This window comes from Rhinatrema bivittatum, chromosome 3, assembly GCF_901001135.1.
Source record: "Rhinatrema bivittatum chromosome 3, aRhiBiv1.1, whole genome shotgun sequence".
Classification (NCBI taxonomy): domain Eukaryota; kingdom Metazoa; phylum Chordata; class Amphibia; order Gymnophiona; family Rhinatrematidae; genus Rhinatrema; species Rhinatrema bivittatum.
The window spans coordinates 136,706,112-136,731,003 of NC_042617.1; the positions used below are offsets into that span (position 1 = coordinate 136,706,112).

Here is a 24,892-nt window from a genome sequence, read left to right on the forward strand (position 1 = left end):
AATGGCTACTACCGGCCTGTAGGAAATACAAATCCTTAAAATGCCACAAGGGGCAGGTACTGATGACTGACAGAGGGAGGAGGGCTCTGGTGGTGGAATCCCAAGTGAAGGGTGGTTCAGGCTTCCTAGCACACTGGTTAAATTGGATGCAGATGTGCTGACTCAGGGAAGAGAGAGAGAGAGACTGTGTCTGTGGGGCTTTGAATATGAACTGCTGAGTATTGCAGAGCTATGTCAAATTCTGCTTTTTACCCCAGAGCTTACCTAAAGCTACCAGAGGATTACTAGCAGCAGGGGTTTGCTAAGCTATATGGACTACTATGTTACCATTGAATTTTCCTAAAGCCATGGATGAATTAAAAAATATCCAGGGTTTGTGGAACTATATTGAATGTTATTTATTGCAGAGTTATGCCCAAAGGCTGTTTTTACTCCAGAACTTACCTAAGTTCTACCATTTTATTTTTTATTTCATTTATTGTAAGTTTTTTAATTGTACATCACTTTGTTTTTATGTAAGAAAAGCAAATTTATCAAATACAGTAAACCAACTAAAGCCACAAGAAGATTACAAACAGCCAGGGTTTGCTGAACTGTATTGAATGCTGGGTTTATCATAGAGCTAACCTTGGTTATAAGAAGGTTACAAACAGAACTGTTTTCTTGAGTTGGATCAAACTCTATTTTTAACCCAGAACATGGTGAAATCCTAAAATATTTTGTCTGGCACCTAAGTTTCTCTCACTCTGTTGATCTGGGTGTAGGATCTAAGTTTGGATATGAGGTATCTGTTTTTCTGAGGTCAAGCAGGATGGTAGTCCTTGCACATGGACGGCATCATTAGATGGAGTCCTGACACGGAAAACGTATGTCAAAATTTCTGGAACTTTAATTGCCACACTGGACATGCCCAGCATGCCCTATACCTCGTGTCCCAATAGGGTCCCTCTTCATTCTCTTTTTCCACAGAGATATGCAGTATCACAGTTTTTGAGCTCCTTTTGGCCTACTTTCACCTGCATTCGACACTGGGTCCCTCTCAGTCCATTCCCATAGCATTCCTAGTCAGGTTTTCATTGTTTATTGGTAAGTTTCCTTTTGTGGTTGATTTCCTGTGGCAGCAGTACTTCGGTGCCCGCTGATTTTGCCTCCCTTTTATTTTGCTCCGTCATGGCCACGTCTGGCTTACGTTGATGCCCTCAGTGTCTGAGGACCATGTCCATCAGAGACCCCCATGAGGTATGTGCCCTCTGCCTGGGGGCATTGCATGATGTCTGGGATTGCCACAAATGCACACAGATGAACCTGAAGGGATGTCTACTTCGGATGAACAAGATGGAATAACTCTTGGGATCATAGAAGACTGAGCCATCGGCATCGATGGACCTTGGAGCCGCAGCGAACAACACCGAGCCAACAACATCCATGGGACCATCTGTTTCACCAGTGCCATCAGCAGATAGGAGACCCAGAGACCAACTACGATCGGGCTTCTCCAGGCCGATGATGTCTGGTTACTCGTCATTGGCCTCAGCACCGGGAAAGGACTGTGCCGAGCATAGAGAGAAGCTGAAGAAGTACCTGCATATGTCCCTGTCATTGTGTATGGTGCCAGGCATGGGGATACACCAGCTCATGCTGTGATGCCCCCAAAGTGACCCTGCAGCGAGGAGCACCAGTGCTCCATTGGTGCCGGGGGTCTGCGACTATCTCCACCAGTCCTGATTCCAGTCACCGATCCACCTTACGGTTCCAAAGAGGATCTGGCCACCCTTCCTTCCTCCGAGTCTCTGACATTGGCAATGTTCGAGGAGGAGCTTGAGCAGCAAGATTAACTAGAAGTCGAGCGGATGATACAGGACATCAGTCCTGTGGTACTGATGGAGCCAGTACCTTCTGTCTTGTGGTACTGATGGAGCCAGTACCTTCTGTCCTAGAACCGCTGTTGGAGAAGCTCAGTGTGCTCATCGGTGCCAGCTCAGTGTGCTCATCGGTGCCAGCTGGTGTCAGTTACCAGGCTGGCATTGGTGCCTGATGGGGTACTGCAGCCTCCCCTGCCAGTATGGTGGTGGTTGCAGGTTGGTCGGAGGAGAAAGCGCCACCCAGGCTGGCTAAGACCCCAAGGCCTATAGCCCTTGTCCAGTTCTGCCAGTGCCTGCACCTCTTGACGAAGGCTAAGTGCCTAGAGCTCCATCACCTGTTGCTTACAGTGAGGATGAGGGTTCCTATGACCCCTGTGGGGATGATACCATGGAGCCCTCCTCCAATGGCTCTGAGGGTCTCCCCTCAGATCCTTCTCCAGAAGAGCAAAGGAAGTCTCCACCTACGGACTTAACCTTTGCAGGTTTTGTAATGGCAGGGGCCATCCCATTTCAGTTACTGAGACTGACTGAGGAAGATTCCAGGCACAAAATGCTTGAGACTTTCCAGTTCTTGGAGCCTCCTAAGGAGATCATGGAGGTCCCAGTACACGATATCCTTAAGGAATTGCTGCTCTGGGAACACCCCCCTCAAATTGCGTCCCATGAACAAGAAGGCTGACAAGGTTTACCTTGTCCAGAAGGCTGCCAGATTTGATAAGCAACAGCTGCCCCACCAATCAGTAGTGGTCAGATCTGTTGTCAAGAAAGCCAAGCATTTTCGGACCCTTTCCTCTGTGCCCCCAGGGAAGGACCACAGATACATGGATGCTCTTGGGAGAAAGGTGTTTCAGGGAGCCATGCTCATTGCCCACATAGCTTCCTGTCAGCTCTGTGTGAGGCAGTACTCATGGGACATCTGGAAGTAGGTGCAGGAGGTGGCCGAGCAGCTGCCTCAACAGCTGCAGGACACCTTCATGTCACTGGTGCATAAGGGCCTGGAATGTGGAAAGCAAGAGGTCCAAGCGACCTACGATGTTTTCAAGACTGCATCAAGGGTCTCTGCAGCAGGAATTGGTACCTGCAGAATGGCATGGCTGTGGGCCTTAGATCTCCTACCAGAGGTACAGGAACGACTCATTGATGTGCAGTGTACTGGGGAGAATCTTTTTGGAGATAGGGTGAGGCACGTGGTGGCCCAGCTCTGGGACCACCATGAAACCCTCCAACAACTCTTCGCCAGCACTCTGGACCCATCATCCTCATCTAGGAGGTCGGTGAGATCAGGGCAGAGGAAGTCTTTTTTTGCCAGAGGAAACACTGTCCTCTCCCCCCTTGCTCTTGTCAACAGCATCTGGGCTCCTGCAGCTGTTCCAGGCAACAGAGAGCTCCACCCAGCTAGCACTTCAGTAGTTCCAGGAACGGGGTTTTGACAGGGTTGTAAGGAGCAGTTGCCCGTACCCGAGATGATGGATCCACCGGTTGGGGGCAGGATGTGGTACTTCGCAAACCAGTGGCCCAGAATAACCTCAGACCAGTGGGTTCTTTGATCATCCGCCAAGAGTACAGATTGAACCATTGGGTGTCCCACCAAATTGCCCTCCAAAGCCCATTTTGGGGGCCGGTATTACATCAGGAAGTACTTCTAATGGATCTCTCCTCCCTATTAATGGCCAGAGCAGTCGAGCCTATTCCACCAAGACAAAGGAGGGCAGATATTTTACTCCAGGTACTTCCAAACAAAACAGGAGGACGCATCCCATCCTAGACCTAAGGGCCTGGAACAAATTTGTCAAAAAAGAGAAGTTCAAGATGATTTCTCTGGGCGTCTTGTTCCCCCTTTACAAAAGGAGGACTGGCTATGCTCTCTTGATCTAAATGAGGTGTACACTCACATCGAGATCTTCCCCAGTCACCAGAAGTATTTCCAGTTCTTGGTGGGAAAACAGCACTTCCAGTATCGGGTGTTTCCGTTTGGACTAGCATCCGCCCTATGAGTCTTCTCAAAATGCCTGGCTGTGATGGCAGTGCACCTCTGCAAGCTGAGGGTGCATGTTTTCCCTTATCTGGATGATTGGCTGGTCAAGAGCACATCTCGGGCAGGGGCCATCGGGTCTATGCACTTGACCATCCTGGTGTTGGAGTCGTGAGGGTTTGTCAACTACATGGTCCCATCTAAGCCCGTCACCTCAATTGAACTTCATAGGAGCCCTGCTAGAGATGGCTCAGGCCAAGGCCTTTCTGCCTCATCAAAGAGCTGTCACTTTGATGACCATCGTGGCAGGTGTTAGCCTGGCACATGTTGAGGCTGTTGGGCCATATGGCCACAACCATTCATGTCACTCCTTTGGCACGATTACACATGCACAGAATCCAGTGGACCCTGAGGCTGCAGTGGCACCAGCTCACGCAAAGCCTCCAGGATTGCATCTGAGTCACCTTGCCCGTCCGGGACTCTTTGTCCTGGTGATGGGTACTTTCAGATCTGGAATGCGGGATCTCTTTTTGAAGTTGAAAAAGGGAGGGTGTCTGACTGGTAGGTTATATGTCACAGAATACACAATACACTTAATTACACGTATAGAAGAATTACTTATAAGTCTGAGAATAAGCAATCAAAGCATAAAGTTTGCATTAAAGAATATATACACAAAATACTTTCCTCACAATTCCCAATGTGATGTATTTTAGAAATCTGGGACAACACGTTGGAAAATCAGCAACAGCTCATTGGTCACTTCATTAACCACTGATAATGTCCAAAAAGGTTTTCTCTACTTCATGGGTCACTTCATTAACATTGGTAATGTCCAAAAAGCTTTTCCTCCAAGCTGTTGGTTCTCTGATTTCAAACAGTCTCATGTTGCTCTTTTTAAGTTAATTCTTCTGACCTTTGTCCTAGTTTCTCTCTGGACCACTCCCCATGTGCTCGTTGAGGCTCTAACTATTCATTATTGCATCAGCAACAAACAGTGAGGTGTGGCCAGGGGGCCAAGTCCTGTTTTCCTCAGATATCTGCAGTTATCCTTTCTGAGTAACAGCTCTCCAATATATCTGATCTCAGGACTTGTTTTGTTACAAACAGTTTTTTGTTACAAGCAGGCTAAGACAAATTGCATATGTATTCTTAGAATTTATAGGCCTTATATCAAATAATTACACTAATATCAGTGACTTTCTCTGCTTCATTCTTGTCTATCGCGGCAAAGTACTCTTCCGCAGTTAACTTCCTCCTGGGGGGGCTCATGTAGATGGGCTCAGCACCCAGGGTTTCTGGTCTGTTCTGGAAAGCTGTGTCAAATCAACTTCCTGGAGCTTCGGCGATCAGGTGCATGCTATGGGTTTTCAGAGACAGGCTGTCCAACAAAGTTGTCCTGATCCAAACTGATAACCAAGTGGCGATGTGGTATGTCATCAAGCAGGGAGGTACGGGATCGTACCTCTTATGTCAGTAAGTGGTCCAGATCTGGTCATGTGCCCTGGCCCACATTTTCATTACATGGCATACTTCTGCATTTTAAAAGCAGAAAAACTCTGGTATTTGAATAAAAATATAGAAAGAAAAGAAGAAAAACTTTTTTTAAAAAAAGAATTTACTAGATAAGGGAGCCCTGACCGATGTGCCGCAAATGCGCAGTAGAGAGCAAATCTACCGCGCATGCGTGGGCAGCACGTCGGCCAGAGCGGAGCGTGCTCGAAAAAAAAAAATGGCGCCTGCTCCTTAGGAGCAGGAGCGGCAGCAGCGGCAGCAACGAGCGGGAGGAGAGGTAGCAGCGGCGGCGACGACGATGACGACGACAACAAGCAGGAGCGGGAGGAGCAGCGGCGGCGATGACGCGCGCACGCGAGGGAGGGAGGGAGGGAGGGAGGAGCAGTAGTAGCGGCGGCGCACATGCGCGAAGGAGGGACACCCCCCTGTCTGCCGGGTGTGGATGAGCTGAAAGGGGAGGGGAGTGAGAGAGGGGGAGTGAGCTGAGAGGAGGGAGGAGAGAGTGGGGGAGTGGGGGGAGGAAGGAGAGAGTGAGCTGAGAGGAGAGAGTGGGGGAGTGGGGGGAGGGAGGTGAGAGTGAGGTGGGGGAGGGAGGAGAGGGAGATGAGAGTGAGGTGAGGGAGGGAGGAGAGAGTGAGGTGGGGGGAGGGAGGAGAGAGTGAGGGGTGGGGGGAGGGAGACTAGAAGGGGGAAGAAGTGGAAGGAAATGGACCGAAAATTTTTTTTTAAATGTAGCCCGTTGTTACGGGCTTAACGGCTAGTATAGTTTAAATAAAAAGAGGTTTTTAAAGACCACGGACTGTACTAACTGGATTTGGATTCAGTTTTTATTGTTTCCTGCCAGTTTTTAATGTTTGCTCTTATATATAAAAAATGTTAGTTCATTGAAAAGTTGTTTTTTAAGGGCAAAAGTATTTAAATAAATATCAGCACTATCCATTTTTTTTATATATTAAAGGTCAGACAGCAAACCAGTCTTCGATGCCCTTGCCCATCATTGGGGCAAGGGTCTTCTTTAAGTGTATCCTCTAATTTCCTTAGTGGCGAAGACTCTTAAGAACATAAGAAATTGCCATACTGGGTCAGACCAAGGGTCCATCAAGCCCAGCATCCTGTTTCCAATAGTAGCCAATCCAGGCTTACAAGTACCTGGCAAGTACCCAAACACTAAGTAGATCCCATGCTACTGATGCCAGTAATAGTGGGTATTCCCTAAGTCATCTTGATTAATGGCAGTAAATTGGCTTCTCCAAGAACTTATCCAAACTTTTTTAAACCCAGCTACACTAACTGCACTAACCACATCCTCTGGCAACAAATATCAGAGATTAATTGTGCGTTGAGTGAAAAAAAAATTCTCAGATTAGTTTTAAATGTGCTACTTGCTAACTTCAAGTAGTGCCCCTAGTCCTTCTATTATCCAAAAGAGTAAATAACTGATTCAAATCTACCCGTTCTAGACCTCTCTTGAAGCTTCATGAGAACATGGACACTATGATCCTCATAACCCCTTATTGGCCAAAACAGGTCTGATTTCCACCCCTGCAGGAGTTGTCCATATGGAGACCAATCAGTCTGGGGACTTCCCCCAGATCTTATCACAAAGGATTCCGGCAGGTTGCGACATCCCAATCTACAGGCTCTGTTGCACACAGCCTGGATGTTGAGAGGTTAGTTCTGCAACCACTTGATCTTTCAGAGGATGTCTCTCTGGTCCTGGTGGTTTCTAGAAATCCTTCCTCTAGAAAGTCGTGTGGACTGAAGTAGAGTAGGTTTTCCATGTGGTGTGAGCAGAAGACCCTAGATCCGTTCTCCTGACCCATGCAAAAACTGCTTGATAATCTTCTACACCTGTCGGAAACTAACCTAAAAACCAACTCCATTAGAGTTCCTCTCAGTGCAGTTGGCACATACCATCATGGTGTAGATCGTACACCCATCTCTGTACAGCCTATATTTGTATGGTTCATGCGGGGCCTGCTTCAATTGAAGCCTCCCACTGTGTCTTGGGACCTCAACATAGTGCTAGCTCAGCTGATGAAAGCTCCTTTTGAGCCACTGTGCACCTGTGACCTGAATTACCTCACCTGGAAGGTCATATTTTTGGTGGTGGTTACTTCAGCATGCAGGGTAGGCGAGCTCCAGGACTTAGTGACATATCCACTTTACACTAAGTTTTTCCATGACAGGGTGGACTTGCGTCCATACCCTAAATTCTTGCCTAAGGTAGTGATGGACTTCCATCTTGACCAATCCATCGTCCTGCCAACAATCTTTCCCAGGCCCCATTCGCACCTAGGTGAACGAGCCCCGCACAGTTTGGACTGCAAGCGAGCCTCAGCTTTCTATCTGGAGTGGACAGAAGCCCATAGACAGTCCACCCAACTTTTTGCTTCTTTTGATAGGAATAGGTTGGACACTGCTATTGCCAAACATAATATTGAATTGGTTAGCAGACTGCATCTCCTTCTGTTATCACATCTCACTATTTTCTGGCTCGGTATGGCCAATGTGATAGTAGGTTTGGCCAGTCTGTCCTTCGGAATCTGTTTGAGGTGTAGAACCCAACTCTCCCCGCCTCGGGCCTGTTGTTTGGGTTCAGGCTATCTCTCCCCTCTGTTACCAACAGCACTGTTGGCACTTGGTTTGGGTATCTGTTGGTCCCCTTTTATGTTGGAGAGCAGCCTGTATCTAGGGATTCACCCATGCTTGAGGACTACTATCCTGCTTGTCCTCTGAGAAAGTAAAGTTGCTTACCTGTAACAGGTTTTCTTCAAGGACAGCAGGATGTTAGTCCTCACGAAACCCGCCCGCCGCCCCCGCAGAGTTGGGTTTCTCCTATTTTTGTTTTTATATAATTCTATGTTATAAGACTGGAGAGGGACCCCGCACGGATCGGTGGTATTGGGCATGCCCAATGTGGCAAGTCAAAGTTCTAGAAACTTTGACATAGGTTTTCCATGTAGGGGCTCCATCTGATGATGTCACCCATATGTGAGGATTATCATCCTCCTTTTTTCAGGGAACATCTGTTACAGGTAATCAACTCTGCTTTCTTTCTGCATCTTCAACCCCATGAATGATCTCTTTGCCATGAGATTTTTCAAAGCATTTTCCAAACCTGGGAAATACCTAATATGAATTATCTTGCAGCTCCTTTCAATCACAATCAAATTATGAAGGGACAAATGGCAAATGATTCTAAAAGCCTTGTTTGACCACACCAACTCTAGTTTCTGTGGCTTCAAAGAATGTAACTCAACCAATCCACCTCAAAATATTTCCATATAGAAACATAGAAATGACGGCAGAAGAAGACCAAATGGCCCATCCAGTCTGCCCAGCAAGCTTCACACATTTTTTCTCTCATACTTATCTGTTTCTCTTAGCTCTTGGTTCTATTTCCCTTCCACCCCCACCTTTAATGTAGAGAGCAGTGATGGAGCTGCATCCAAGTGAAATATCTAGCTTGATTCGTTAGGGGTAGTAGCCGCCGCAATAAGCAAGCTACACCCATGCTTATTTGCTTTACCCAGACTATGTTATACAGCCCTTATTGGTTGTTTTTCTTCTCCCCTGCCGTTGAAGCAGGGAGCTATGCTGGATATGCGTGAAGTATCAGTCTTCTCCCATGCTGTTGAAGCAGAGAGCCATGCTGGATGTGCATCGAAAGTGAAGTATCAGGCACATTTGGTTTGGGGTAGTAACCGCCGTAACAAGCCAGCCACTCCCCGCTTTGTGAGTGCGAACCCTCTTTTCTTCTCCCCTGCCGTTGAAGCAGAGAGCTCTGCTGGATGTGTGAAGTATCAGTTTTTCTTCTCCCCTGCCGTTGAATCAGAGAACTATGCTGTATATGCATTGAAAGTGAAGTATCAGGCTTTTTTGATTTGGGGTAGTAACCGCCGTAACAAGCCAGCTACTCCCCTCTTTGTGAGTGCAAATCCTTTTTTCCACATTTCCTCTTGCTGTTGAAGCTTAGAGCGATGTTGGAGTCACAGTAAGCATGTGTATGTTTATTTAATAAGGGTATTGACTCCAGGCAGTAGCCATCATTCTGGCGAGTCACCCACTCTTCATTGGCAGCATCTTGACTTTATGGATCCACAGTGTTTATCCCATGCCCCTTTGAAGTCCTTCACAGTTCTGGTCTTCACCACATCCTCCAGAAGGGCATTCCAGGCATCCACCACCCTCTCCGTGAAGAAATACTTCCTGACATTGGTTCTGAATCTTCCTCCCTGGAGCTTCAAATCGTGACCCCTGGTTCTGCTGATTTTTTTCCTATGGAAAAGGTTTGTCATTGTCTTTTGATCATTAACACCTTTCAGGTATCTGAAAGTCTGTATCATATCACCTCTGCTCCTCCTTTCCTCCAGGGTGTACATATTTAGATTCTTCAATCTCTCCTCGTACGTCATCCGATGAAGATCCTCCACCTTCCTGGTCGCCCTTCTCTGTACCGCCTCCATCTTGTCTTTGTCTTTTTGAAGATACGGTCTCCAGAACTGAACACAGTACTCCAGGTGAGGCCTCACCAAGGACCTGTACAAGGGAATAATCACTTCCCTTTTCTTACTCGATATTCCTCTCTCTATGCAGCCCAGCATTCTTCTGGCTTTAGCTATCGCCTTGTCGCATTGTTTCGCCGACTTCAGATCATTAGACACCATCACCCCAAGGTCCCTCTCCTGCTCCGTGCACATCAGCCTTTCCCCCCCCATCGAATACAGTTCATTCGGATTTCCACTCCCCATATGCATGACTTTGCACTTCTTGGCATTGAATCTCAGCTGCCATATCTTCGACCACTCTTCCAGTTTCCTTAGATCCCGTCTCATTCTCTCCACTCCTTCCGGCGTGTCCACTCTGTTGCAGATCTTAGTGTCATCCGCAAAAAGACAAACCTTACCTTCTATCCCGTCCGCAATGTCGCTCACAAAGATATTGAACAGGACCGGTCCCAACACCGATCCTTGCGGTACACCACTTAAAACCGCTCTCTCTTCAGAGAAGGTTCCATTTACCATCACACATTGTCTTCTGTCCGTCAACCAATTTGCAATCCAGGTCACCACCTCGGCACTCACTCCCAAGCTTCTCGTTTTATTCACCAGTCTCCTGTACGGAACCGTATCAAAAGCTTTGCTGAAATCCAAGTATATGATATCGAGCGCTCTTCCTTGATCCAATTCCTTGGTTACCCAGTCAAAAAAGTCAATCAGATTTGCCTGACAGGATCTTCCTCTGGTGAATCCATGCTGCCTCTGGTCCATCAATTCTCCCGACTGTAGATATTTCACTATTCTCTCTTTCAACAGTGACTCCATTACTTTTCCCACCACTGAAGTGAGGCTAACCAGTCTGTAGTTACCAGCCTCCTCTCTGTTCCCACTCTTGTGAAGCGGGACCACCACCGCTCTTCTCCAATCACTCGGCACCACTCCCGTTTCTAGGGATCTATTGAACAGGTCGCACAGCGGTCCCGCCAGCACATCTCTGAGCTCCCTCAGTATCCTTGGATGAATCCCATCAGGCCCCATGGCTTTGCCCACTTTCAGATTCTTTAGCTCTTCCCATACATTATCTACTGTAAATGGATTTTCCTCTGTTCCGCTTCCCTCCAGTTTCTTGTTGTGTAGAGATGGTCCTTCTCCAGGGTCTTCTTTAGTGAACACAGAGCTGAAGTATTCGTTTAATATTTCTGCCATTTCTTCGTCTCTCTCCACATATTGATTATTTTCATCTTTCAATTTCACTATACCACTTTGGACTTTTCTCTTTTCGCTGATGTATCTGAAAAATGTTTTGTCACCATATTTTATCTCCTTGGCAATCCTCTCTTCCGCTTGACTTTTTGCCAACTTGATTAATTTCTTAGTCTCCCTCAGTTGAATCAGACATATCTTCACACAGTGCAAAGGATCTCTACCCCATCCCATCTTCATTTCCTAGCAATGACTGCATGAATGTTGAGAGCAGACTGTTGTAAGATATGCCATTTTCCTCAGATATCAAAGCAGTATTGGCAGCAAAGAAGCTGTCTACATGGCACTCCTTCAATTGTAAGTGGAAGAGATTCTCTTTTTGGTGTACTTCTCAAAATCAGAATCATTTGATGTGAGATTTCCACATTGCTACAATACCTTCTTCTCCTTTCTAGATCAGGATTAAAATCCAACTCAGAGTATATCTCAGCGCTATAGCATCTTATTGCTGTCTCTCAGAAGGTCTTTCAGTTTCCTGCCTAACTATGGTAACAAGATAAGGTCTTTCATCTTCATCCTCCTTTAAAAGACACCCCATCTCAGTGGGACCTAAATCTCTTCTTGTAAAAACTGATGTATTCTACATTTGAGCGGAGGGAGTAAGTGAACTCCAGTCTAGTAGCAGACCCTCCTTTCACTTAAATATTAAAAAAAAAAAAGTGTTGAGAACCTGCCCGAAATTCCTGCCAAAGATAGTTTCCCAGTTCTACTTGAATTAATCAAAATTTTTTCCTTATTTTTTTGCAAAGTCTCGTTCCAGTAAAGCAGAACAAGCTTTCCATACCTTGAACTGCAAGAGAGCTTTCCTGTGTTTTTTCACCTAGAGAGAACAAAACTTTTCAGAAAATCTTCCCAATTCTTTCTCTTATGATCCAAATAAACAAAGTTGTCCAATAGGACAACTTACCTTCCATCTTGGCTTTCGAGCTGCATAACCTTTTGTTATAAAGATGCAGGCATAAACCTTACCAATCAAGTAAAAGCTGATGAGATTCGAGTGACTGCAGTCTCTATTGAAGATATTTGTAAAGTAGTTGTGCTCTTCTGTTCATACTTTTATCAAGCATTATTGTCTTTAAAAATACACTCGTAAAGATAGTGTTTGGTCAAACAGTAATTTAAAAAAAATCTCTTCAAATAATAGTTTCAACTTTCCCCACCTTCAACACTATTGGATTGCATACTCTTCATAAGGCATATGGGGAAAAAATCTGATGCAACCTTCAGCTTAGGAACCCCCACACGTGTTAGCTGTATTTGCTCCTGCTTGTCTATGGAAAAGGCAAAGTTGCTTTACCTGTAACAGGTGTTCTCTGTAAATAGGACAGCAAGACAAATGAGTCACACAGTCCCAACCACCTCCTCTTAGAGTTGAAGTTTACTTAGTGAAAAAACTGAGGAGAGTTGTGGGAACTCCTGCACATGCTCAAAGAATTCTTTCTGAGCTCTGAGAACATGTTCATACCGGTGCCTTTGAATGTCCTCACCCACTGGTGTGGCTGATTTGTCTTACTGTCTATGGAGAACACTTGTTACATATAAGCAACTTTGTAAGCAACTGCACTTGGGGGGGTGAACAATAATCAAACTGTATTCTTAGGCAGGTGAAAGCATTTATCTGCTTAAAAATTTTTGAATATTGCCAATGCTTCCTAAGTGACCACCATTTTGGAGACCCTCGCACCTTATTTGAGACCTTCATCCATTTTTCTTATAGCGAGGCACAATAAAATGTGTCAAAAGATGGGGAAAAAAATATGGAATAACCTAGTGACTATCTCAACCCCTAAATAATTTCTTTTGAAATCTCAGCAATTACAAAGCAAATTTGTGGTTCTGCAACTAGTTCAAACACTGTGTTCAATGAACAGTTGTGTGGCTGTGAATTTAGAGCAAATTTAAATCATCATACTGTGATTTCTTGTACAGAAAACTAATTACCCTCCAGTGTTTATGCATCCAGGGTGGTGATAGTGGTGCAGATTTTAGACTTGGCTTCAAGGTGTTGGTTACTGGACTATTTAAGTGTAGATATCCAAATGTATACTATATAGAAATGCTTAGCTATTGAGGTAATACAGTAGTATAATACTTACTATACAACAATATAATACAATCCTCACTCAGATGAGACAATAAAAGTTAGTTCCTAGGTAATTTTGGAAAGCAAGTTCCCAGCCTGTATTTCTAGCTTGGTCTCAATAAAGAGAAGTTCACTAAGCAGTGTTGTAATGGAGCTCGTGGCAGAGAAGAGAGCTATTTCCTACATTACTCCCAGCAATGCAATGGAAATGCTTCTTGTTTGAAGTGTTATTTGCTGCTCACCAATAGTGTTCTAGAATTGCTTAGGTCTGTCATTCTTGAGTATGCACACATGACTAACACTTCGGTCAGGTGTTGTGAACTGCTGCTTTATAAAAAAAAGAATAATAAATAGTTATGCAATTGTGGGTTTTCTTCCTTTAAAAAAAAAAACCCCAAAAAAATTCATTTGGCATTAAATATTCCATCCAGGTCCCCAGTCTTCCGTGGTAGCTCAGGCACATATTCTACAAAGGTTAGAAAATTCCATGGCAGTTTACATCTGCGTGTAGTTTACATTGTGTAATGTGGTAAAAAAAAAAAAACAACAATTTTTATTGCAAAATTTTAAATTAAATATTTTCATTAAAATACTTTTTCCCATCTTTATGTACATCTTTTTTGTTGCATTTGTTCTCATTTCCTTTATTTTTTTCAAAACCTCTCTCCTGTGTGTGATCTTTCACTTCCCTTCTACCTATTCACTCTTCTGCCTCAGGGCTAAGCTGTTTTGGGGGAATGGGAGGGAGAGGGGAGGATCCTCTACTGGTGACACAGCTGGGGGAGAAGAGAGGCCTCCAATGATCAATGATGCAGCACGCAAATCACAAATACATTCTCTGGGCTGAACTCAAACTCGCTTTATCCACAGCATAGTTGTTTTGAGAGCAGCTGCCTGCTGCTTATGATGATCCTGCACTTTCCCCTCCCTTCATTTTCTCTTGTCTTCCCTTCGCCCAGTTTTCTCCCTTATTGTATTTTCTTGCTCTTTCATTCTTTCTTATAGACTCTTCCTTCTGTGCTTTTTCCTCATATCCACTCTCTTCTCTCCTTGCGCAGCTCTTTCCTCTTCCCTAGACTTTTGCAGCCATGTAGGCACTGCACACCTGTTTCTCCTGTGTGAACAGCACAGTACCTACAAACTCCTGTATTATAGCCCATCCGCATGGTTCCTATGGGAAACAGAACCAGGCAGCTGGTTGTTGAGCTAGTAGTGGTGGTAGTAGCAGAGGCAGGTGTTTGGTCTGGCGCCTGCATGTTAAAATGTATATCTTGGTAATGCTTATATAACTCTGCTGAGGCTTTGGCCTGAAAATTCCTGCAGTTGTAACCAGATGTAGTACTTTGTGCTGTAATATGTGCTTTACTAATAGAAGAATTAAAAAAAAACAAACATCTAACAAAGGGGCTGGATAAACACCAGACTTCAAATTGTGGTTTCTGTCGCAAACAAGTGTATGGTCCTTGGTCAGTTGAGCATATGCTTATCCCAGAAACCTCTCAAATAAACCATTTGGCAGTCCTTGTTTATTTGGTATAGTATGGAATTACAAAGATTGGGATAAATTATATACAAATTAATGAAAGTTTTCACAGAGCTTACCTGCAGAATGCCTGAGTGAGTTTGCTTCCTTCAAAATGCTAAGATATGCATGATAAAGGATGAAATTCATTGAACCATTATTACTACACTGAATTATTTTCTTTTAGGTGAAGTACTTTGGCCGTGATCCAACAGATGGCAGAATGAGGCTTTCACGTAAAGTGCTTCAGTCTCCAGCTGCAACAGTGGTCAAAACTTTAAGTGACAAAAACAGTATTGTAATGGAAGGTACAATTCCTCATTCATCCAGCTCTTGATCGTAATGATGATAAGGATAATGAGAGGAAATCATGGACATTTATTTATCATTTTCTTCAATGCAAATTCACACTTGCTGACAACATGCTACTGTCATGTATGTTTGTATATTGTGTAGATATTTTTAATCATTTCTATAAAATTTGATATACTCACTTTGCCTCAAAGTATTTTCTTTCTTTTTATGACCCATCAGGTCTCCTACAGCTCTTTTGGGCTTCCAGCTCAATCAAAATTGATCTGTTTGGCTACATTGTCACGAGCCTTCATTCATAATGGTTTGGGCCTTTTCTTCTATTTTCATCCCCTTTTAACTTAGCCTAACCATTGCAGTGGTGGTTCTTGCCCAGGGGCCACAGACCATGGCTCCTAGAACCCGAGGAGTATACACCTTGATTATAGGCCATTAGGTGTCACCATTATGCAATATTTGAAAATTATTCTCCCCCACTCCAGGGATTTTGAATGCTACCCTCTGCAGCATCCCCAACTGGCCCAAGGAGCAGATATACACCAGGGAACTTATGTGTCAAAAAATTGAAAATATTGAAAAACCCCACATTATGCAGGATTATACAATAGTCAATACTTTTAAGTATGTGATAGTTAATAAATCACAGAATCTTCTCGCCAGCTGGTAAACCTTTTTAACCACATACATCAAACAACATCATACTGCTAGCCTGAAAGACCAAAAAATGAAACAAAAATGTCCCCTCTGCTCCCACAAGCCAGGTCCCCAAGCATTTTCATCTCCTCCATCAGGTCCCCCCTTTCTATGAAATGGGGCAGAGAAGGGAGTGTGCTCGAAGGGGGGCCCTGAAGAAGAAGAAGATGCCTTAACTTAAGGCACCCTCCTCTCCCATAAGGTTTCCCCTTTCCTAAAGCACTCTTCTCTCCCATCGATATCTCCTCTAAAGGCACCCTCCTTTAACAAATTCATGTCCCACTCCCCTTGGACCACTGCCTTCTTTAGGACACCTGCCTTTTCCAATGACTCCCCATCCTTCCTCCCCCATCAGGTCCCTCCTCCTCCATACTAGGCAGCAAGAACTTCTCAGCCTCATGAATGAAGGGACTGGACTTGACACCAAACACTGTCTGGCAGAGGAGGCAACCCAGTGGTTCTGGAAGCTGCTTTATACCCCTGGACAGCTTGATTGCCCACACCACCGTACCTAGGCAGTCAGTAGTGATTGCAGGCCTTTTCTCCTTTGGCACTGTAGTTTCTTAGGCAGCAACCTGCAAGGCAGCCCAGCATTTCATGTGAAAAGGAGTGGACACCGCCATTGATTCCTCCCACCTTCCTGTGCAAGCTGTCCACTGACTGACTGCTTTCTCAGGTGGGAGCGTGATGCAGACAGTTAATTGGGTGGCCCAGGCTGAAGTCTGAAGAAGCAGCTCAAGGAAGGTGAGACAAACATGATTCAGAGAGCTGGAGCATGCAGGGCCCTCCCAGATGTGGCATCGGCACATAAGGCACCCTGGCGACCAGCGCCATGAGCTTGGAAAAGAAAACTAGCAGAATTTTTATTACAGTGTAAACTACAAATTATAAGCCAATCAGATTGTAATATCTTTTTCTTATAGTATTTTAGTTAGATGGATTTGCAAGGGATCTCCCAAAGGTTATATGCAAACACAGATTTACTGATTATTCCTACAAATAATACTTAGTCCAGAAATTGGGATATCTTCATGATGATGTCTCTATAGTCTCTTGGTCTGCGTCCTAATTTATGCAGTTTGTGTAATTGTCAAGTCATAGGTGATGTACAGCTGAAGGGCATACAGTGTCATTTTCTGAGATTTCCCTTGTATATCTGGGGCAAGGTGTACGCTGGGCTACTTCTTGGAACTTTTCTATTTAGCCTTGTTGGTTGGAAATGATCTGTCATTGTTATGTCTTCACAGTGGTCTGTCTTCAGTGATTGATTCAGTGAGTAATAAGCCAAGGGATTTGCACAGCCTGTATTTTAGGTCACCTTGTTAGTTCAGTAGTTAGCAAGAGTGGTCACAAAAGTCCATCTTCAGCCAATAGATTTGGACCTGAAAAGCTATGCACTAGAAATGGTATATAATACTACAAACTTGTCTGTCACAAAAGGGGGGTACCCCTTATAGAAGGAAAATGTGATTGTGGGTGTTTATTAGGTGCAAAATTACACGCACACACAATTCCCTAGGATGGAAGCAGAATCCAAGTCCAGAAATCAAACCAGGGTCTTCCACATGGAAATGCATAGCATTCCCACTGAGCCACTGGACTAGTTCATATTTTATTTCTTGTTCCAGTAAAATTGGTTACTGCTTTCTCATACCATAGAATTAATCAAACATTCTATGTAAATGGATGATAAACATTGGTTTACACATTAGCAATCTTTAATAATAATTGATAATGTGTGGCCTGCTTTATTAGCAAGCAAAAATGAAAATAGTAAAAGTAATGTGCATTTTTGTGTCATATCTGTTTTTATTTTGTAGGCATTGGTATTTCTTAAAAAATGTCAATAAATTGACTAGATTATGCCTCCCCACTCAATTACAGGCAATATAATGTTTCGAAGAGAAAAATGTTCATTTCCTGTTCCTTTTGGCCTGCCACTAAATATGGTAACTGCAATTTAGCTTCCCAAGATAACAGATCATTTTTATGGTAATTTCCACATGTTAATGCTAGATATACCATTGAAACAAGATGCTAGGAAGGTGGTCAGTTAGAAACTACTAAAAAGTTGACATGATGGATATAATTTTGCACTTTTCTGGAAAGTAGCCAAAACAGTGCTAAGTGAAGACACATTTTGTTGTAAAAAGAATATCAAATTAAGGGCCTGATTTACAAAGCTTTTTTCTTTAAATCATGCCTTAAATTCTTGGAACTGGGATAAGCATAGAAGAAACCTAGTGATAGATATAAGGGAAGAATTGGAGATCAGCTGAGATCTATAACATTATGCCAAGGGTGGAATTAGGATGTCTAGATGGACAAATGGTCCTTATCTGCTATCACATTCATGACAGATTATAGTTGGTAGTATTGTAAAAATATGGAAACATATAAGACTGGAGATTAGGGCAACAGCCTTGCTAGTTGGTAGCTGTTCATATTACAGAGTTTAGTGGAAAAATATTGGGGGACAGAGTTTGTGTATGGAATATTGTATGCTCATCTAATCTGGATGGTAGTAAATCATGGGATAACCTTTATAAAGCAGGGGTTACAACCCTAAACAGCCCATGGTATAGCTGCATCTAGTTTCCAAGAAGACCCTGGGATAACCTGCACAGAGTGGCCACGGTTAAAACCTAGACATAGGTATGTAAAGGCCAAATGTTTTGGACAGTATTCTCACTAATTTTGGTGGCTGTGTGGATTATTACAAAACATGGTCAGAAGGCTATGCAGAGGCACCCTGGGTAGTGGATAAAGTAATGCTCTTTGCGAGGTCAATATTGAACGTGCATAAAAAACGAGCTTTCAATATTTCCTCTTGCCAAACACACAAATGTTGTGCATGCAAGTCTTTATGCACACATAATTTGTGCAGACAAAAGGGGCATCGATAGAGGTGTTTTGGAGGCTAGGCTAAATTTTAGCCAGTGAGCACACAAGTCTGGTTAAAAAAATTAGAGTATATTCAGCGAGAGAATAGTGCTACAAGTCCTGCTGAATATCTGGGGAAAAATTCGCTTGTAACTCCCCCTTCCTATTTTTGCCACATGCAAGCTCTCTGAATATTGACCTCTTAAATCAATGGAAGATAAGGCTTGAAATGGTCTACCACTGGAGGTGCTGACTGCCAGCACTGTGCATAATTTGGACATGCTTGGGATAGATGGGGACAGCTGTGGAGAAAGAGGAGTTAAAAGGTCACGTAGGAAACATTGGGCTTAGTGGGGGAAAATTAGTGTTTTGTGTTTGGGAATTTGTATGCTTATCTGCCGAGGGTGATAGAAAATCAGAGGAAGAATCTCAGCTGGACAGGCTGCAGATTGTGCCATAATCTGTTACTATATTCATAAAAATGTGATTAAGGGAGCATTGATTAATGATCCTTCAGACTAAAATAGGTAGACCCCATATGAAGTGGCTAGAGTGACTTTGAATGCCCTTGTGTTTGAGAATGCATTTTGCTTATATAGGAGCATTCAAATGTTTCTCTTGGCATTCATTGGAAGAAAAACACTTAATTCTCTATGGACAAGAGGATAGATATCAGCAACACAAGTGGGGGATGCCATCTGGCACCGAGATGTGACAGCTCTTTTGGAGCTCAGACAATCCCTAAAGATCCTTCTGAGCATGCAGAGGCATTCCCGTACAGCCACTATGCAAGTCTTCGGTCTTTCACTATCTATTATTTATTTAAAACTATTTATAGCCTGCACATTTATTTGAAATAATTTCTATACAGCACACACTCCAATGATCGTGGTGGTTTAAAGTCTAAAATATACATAAAATTCATAAAAGCAAATGACATGATGCAAAAATGTATCAAACCTGTTCCTACAGTGGTGCCCAAGTTGGAAGATAAAATCAAAAGTTCCTTAGTGCCTAAATCTAGGGGAAACTCTGTGGCCTAGCAAATTAGTTATTAATTTTAACATTTCTGCTGAAATAACCATGTTTTTTAGGGACTTTTTACATTTGGCCTTAAATACTCAGACATTGTATTTCAGATTACAGGACCAGCTACAGTCCCTAGTTTCTCACAAATAGGCTTGGTGGACTATAGGAATCTCAAGGAGTCTTTTATTTGCAGAAGGCACTGCCCGGGAAGGAGTGTAAATATGCAGTACTGATCCTAACCATGGAATTCCTGTGGTGTTAATTAAATTATGGATCGGCATTAGTATCTTATTTGATTCTTGTTTGATTGGGAGCTAATGCAGAGATAAAATGGGTGTGATAAGATCATATACACTCTGACCAGGTAATGCACGAGCAGCAAAGTTTTTTGTAATAATTGTAGTGCTCTTCAATTGCTGTTTGGCAGTCCCAGGAGCAAGGAATTACAATATCAGGGTCTGAAGAACCACATAGAAATTGTCCTGCTCTAAAATTGGTTTTAAGTGTTTTAGCATACGCAATTTGAAATGTCCTAATTTTATTTGGTTCTATTTGTGTATCTTCATGGAAAGCTGGGAATAGAGTAACACTCCAAGATCTCAAATGCAAGATGAAATGGAAATCTTTTGGCCCCCCCCCCCCCACCCCCAAATTAAAACTGTGAAAACTCCTCCATATGCATTTCTGGATAACATTTAAAAAAAAAATCTTACAGCCAACAAAATAGGACAAAGCTAGAAAAAATAGATAAAAGTAAGCTAGGAAGCATAACACATTACCAACAACTAAACCAAACAGGAAAGTATGTTTGTTTTGTGTTTGTTTTTTTGCTCTATTCAGGCTGCTTGTTTTTGTTTTAATCTGTTTAATTTTTGCTCAGATTTCCTCCAGAAAAATAATAATTTGACCTTGATTTGGCATCAGTCCTCTTCAAAATAGACAAAAAGCCAGGGATCAAGAATTGTTGCCATTGCTATTTCAAAATGAGTAGCATGACACATGTCTGTGCTGTCTGGAGCCTTAACATGATGTGCCAAATTGTGCTTCCTGTCATTGTTTGCCTCTGACATTAAGAAGGTAAAAAAAAGCTGTGCCTTGAAAGAGTTTCTGAGCTCTCTTCAGGCATCTACCTCTGCAGTAAAGGTAAAGCATTCTTCAGTGCAGACCCTATCACCTAAATGTGGAAAAGTGCAGTCTTCAAGATCAGCATCATGACTCTGAGCCGTTTCTGCACATGTGCCTAATGACTAGTGACATGTACCTAGTGACTAGGTACCGAAATGTGTGTGTGCTCTGCCAACAGGTGCTTCCTCAATGCAGAAATGGTCCTCTTCAGTGCCGAAAAACCTGCACCATTCACAAGCAAAATCATGATGCCATTTTCTTTTCAAATGCCTTTTTGACATAGAGGCTTCACAAAAACATTTAAAACAAGATCAAATACTTATTCTAGCTCTTGAATTGGATAGTGCTTCTAATGTGCTTCCTGTAATTGACCACCATCCCATGGTAAGAAGGATGGGGTGGGGTTTTGTTTAATTTTTATTTTAGTGATATGCCACCTCCTCCATTACTGGAATAGATGGCTCCCATTTTGGAATCAGTGCCTAAGATGGAAAGTCAGTCTATGATTCCTCCCTATCAGTCTACACAAGACAAAATATAGCCTGCAACCTATATGATTCACCTTTTTCTAGGAAAAGAACATCAGAAGAACTACCGATATGCTCTCTAATTCACAGGAGGAATCTGAATAGTCTTATGTTTGTCCATTATATTTAGAAAATAGACTGTACTGGTCTTCCATCAGAACCTTCTTCACAATCTCCTAGGAATATGTCTCTTCTGGAGGACATGGATTATCTTACTTTTGTGACATTCCTTTCCTCTTTTTCCAAGAGGCAGAACGTAGATGGTATATTTGGTTTACTAAAATGTATTGAATCTCCAAAAATGTAACAATGCAAAGCCTAAATCAGGAGTTTCAGACAAGGAGATGGCAGACTACTTTTGTGAATGCTACCAGTGTTGAGAAAACTGGATATCAAATTAAAAGTTCAGTCTTTTCTAGGCCCTCAAAGTCCAGCTCTCTCACCAATCAAAGATTGAAGAGATTGAAGAAGGGACTTACGCGCGTCCTGGGGCTTTGTGCTCGCCAGCGGCCTATGCAAAATAGGCGCGCAAGTGCCCATGTGCGCGTAGGGCTTTTAAAATCTACCCCTCTATGTCTAGGAAGCTGCAGCCTCAGAACTACAAAAAGTAATACTTCTATTCAAGAAGGAGAAATCAACTTTGCCATTTTCAGCAACCCTGCAGCAGCCCAGGCAGCATTGTAGAGAGAGGCTGCAAAACTAAATCTTTGCAGCTTTCTCAAACCAAACCATAATTTTTTACTACATTACAAACAAGATTCCTGGTTAGCTTTAGACAGTGTTGGGAGAGGAGAGAAGAAGACTCCAACATTTCATTCTTGAATGGTTTTCTATAACAACCAAATATTGGGTATTAGAGATTAAATAGCAGTAGTGCAATTTAAATTTCCTCTCCAAATAATCCTCCAAGGAGTCACATACTAGTTGCAGATCAAATTGCATTCCTGCAGCAGGGAGCTATCAACCCTCCTCTTGGCAAATGCAATACAACCTGTTATATCACAGGAAAAAAAAACAAAAACTTCCAAGTATTTCCAAAAAGGCAGGACTCTCATCTAGTCTTGGAACTCAAAAACGTCAACATACAGGGCCAGATTTTAAAAAGGTTACGCGCCCTGGGCCTATTTTAAAAAGGCCTGGCGATGCGCGTAAAGTCCCAGGACCGTGTGTAAGTTCCGGGGCCCGCAAAAAGGAGCGGGGAGGGGGTGGGGCATGGGCGGTCCGGGGGTGGGGTCAGAGGCTCCAGGCCCAGCGGCCATTTGCCGCTGTGCTTGGGATTGTGAGCCGGCAGTCGGCCGGCACGCGCAACTTACTTCAGCCCGCCGGGTAGTGCACGCACATGTACGCCTGCACACTCCTTTTTAAAATCTACCCCACAGTGATCACTGGATGGTGTAGTTTAGTATAAGAGTGTAGGTGGTGATGATTCATTCAAAGTACATCCATGACATCGAGGGAGAAAAACAGATCTATACATACAGAGATTCTATATGGAATTGCATCTGTCAGGGTGCAAAGACTATAAAGAATCTAACAAAGCCAAGCAGTCATCAACCACCACAGACTTGGACCTGAGCAACAGTATTCTTGTTTCTTTCACTTCTGTCCAAAGTGAGGAACCAGCTGACTTCAGGGCGAGAAAAATTGTATTCATTTGGTAGCTAGGCATAGAAATATATTTGTGTATAACTGGCTTTATTGTCCATACACCCCCCCCCCCCCCCCCCCCATATATATCCAAAGCGATAGTAGTGTGGTTGGGAGCTCTAGGAACCACCAACCTTATCTGGCTTTCTCTCTGTAGGCCTGCACAATCCTCAGCTCAGTACCACCACTGCCTTCCTCATGTGGCCTGCACTGTGGCTTAAAATTCTCTATGGCTGTGATGCAGCCTCTCTCACTGTCTTTTGCCCGATTGGCTCCATCTGCACAAGTAACAATAACATCAGCAATGAATAACACAGTTAAATGGTAGTGGCCTTGCACAGGTAAGAATCTGAGCTGATGGTAGTGGCAGAATGTTCTCCCACTGCTGATACTGCAGGCCAGATCAAACTGCAATCATTGTTGCTGGCCAGATCAAGTTTCTCCTGCCATTTTTGCTGAGGGATGGATGAAATTCAGCCAAGAGCCACATACAACCCTCTAGACATAGTTTGGGGACTTCTGGTCTATAGATTAGGGTTACAATACCACTGGTTGGTCTCTCCTGGGGTATATTCCCACATGTGCTTCCTGATAGTCTTGTAACTGGCTGTAATAACATTGACAATACTTTTGGCAAAGCAGTTCTAAAAAGCTTATTTGATTCTTTCAACTCCTCCCTCCAAATTCTGGCATAATTAGGGGTTGCATGGTCCCAGGGGCGGTTCTATGGTGAGGCGGCTGCTTCTGGCGGCAAAATTGCCCCCTGAAACTTTCCTGCCACACGTCCTTCACTCAGGCAAACTCTGTCAGCAAAAAGAAACGTTTTCCCCGCAACCAGCTGGGCACTCAGCCACTCCTTGGGACCAGCCCTCGGCTGCATCCATCTAGCCCTCAGTTTTTCTCCCCTTTCACTGGACTAATCCAAAAAGCCAGCCCGCCTCCCTCCCTTATAGATCAGATCGCAAGTTCAGCTCCCTCCCTTCCCCGAGCGGCTGCAGGCAGGCAAAGAGGCTCCACTGAGCAGGTCATACTCAACCAAAAGGGGCCCGTGCCCCTTGGCTGCACTCTCCACTTCCCTTCCCCCCTCCCTGCCTCCATGCCCCGGTCTCAACCTGCTTGAACTGGGTGACTCCCCTGGCTGCCGGCGAGATTCGTGAACATGTGGGAGAGTAGAGGCACCAGTGGCAAGACGAGCCACGGGGGCTTGGAGGGGAGGGAGCAGCAAGTGCAAGACTCAGGAAGGGGGAAGCAGATGGGGGGACAACAGGGAACTCTGGGATTGGGGGGAAAAGGGTGGGAGAGGGTGGGAGAGGGCAAGAACTTGGAGAATTCGTTGAGAGAGAGAAGGTAGGGATTGGGAACAGCAACTTGGTGATTAGGTGGTTGGGGAGTAAGAGTATGTTGGATGGGCTGGGGTGGAGAGGTGTCCAGAGATGATGTGGAGGTGTGAAGGGGAGTGGGAGATAGATAAAAGGGATGATCTGTGAAGGTGAGGGGCTAGAGTGCAGGTGACAAAGTAGCAGGAGGCTGGGTAAAAGGTAAAAGAGAAAGCTGAGGGATGAGTGACAGGAAAGGATATGAGGCTGGTGAGGTGAAGCAAAGCATAGGAAAGTAGTTGTAGGCTAACGAGCTGGTTTGTACAGAGTAGGGCAGTGCAGCCAACAAAATCTTTTTTTTTTTTTTGTTTTGTTTTGTTTTTGCTTGGAGGATTTTTCCATGTCATTTTTCTGTTTCTGTTTGTTGTAGTGTGCACTCAAAAATTAGCAAGCACTAGAAAATTAAATGTGCATTAATCGAAATGAACTGAAAAACGACAGCACATTCCCTAGTAAAGGCAGTGGAAATGCAGGACCAGGGATTTGGTGAAAGAGGAGGAAATAGGCTGGGGAAGGAGTGAGACAGAGCAGGGGGAGGGGGCCTAGGGGGCTGGAGAGAGAGGACACTCGGGCTGTGAAGG

General features: G+C 44.0%; 1 protein-coding gene across 1 annotated transcript in view; it reads left to right on the plus strand.

The window, feature by feature from the left end:
* PNPT1 (polyribonucleotide nucleotidyltransferase 1) overlaps positions 1 to 15,212 on the plus strand; it is a 217,967-nt gene extending 202,755 nt beyond the window's left edge. The window contains exon 28 of the mRNA XM_029593742.1: positions 14,907 to 15,212. Within this exon, the coding sequence (XP_029449602.1) occupies positions 14,907 to 15,056 (150 nt within the window). The 3' untranslated portion in view covers positions 15,057 to 15,212. The remainder of the gene's footprint in view (positions 1 to 14,906) is intronic.
* Positions 15,213 to 24,892: the final 9,680 nt, after the last annotated feature.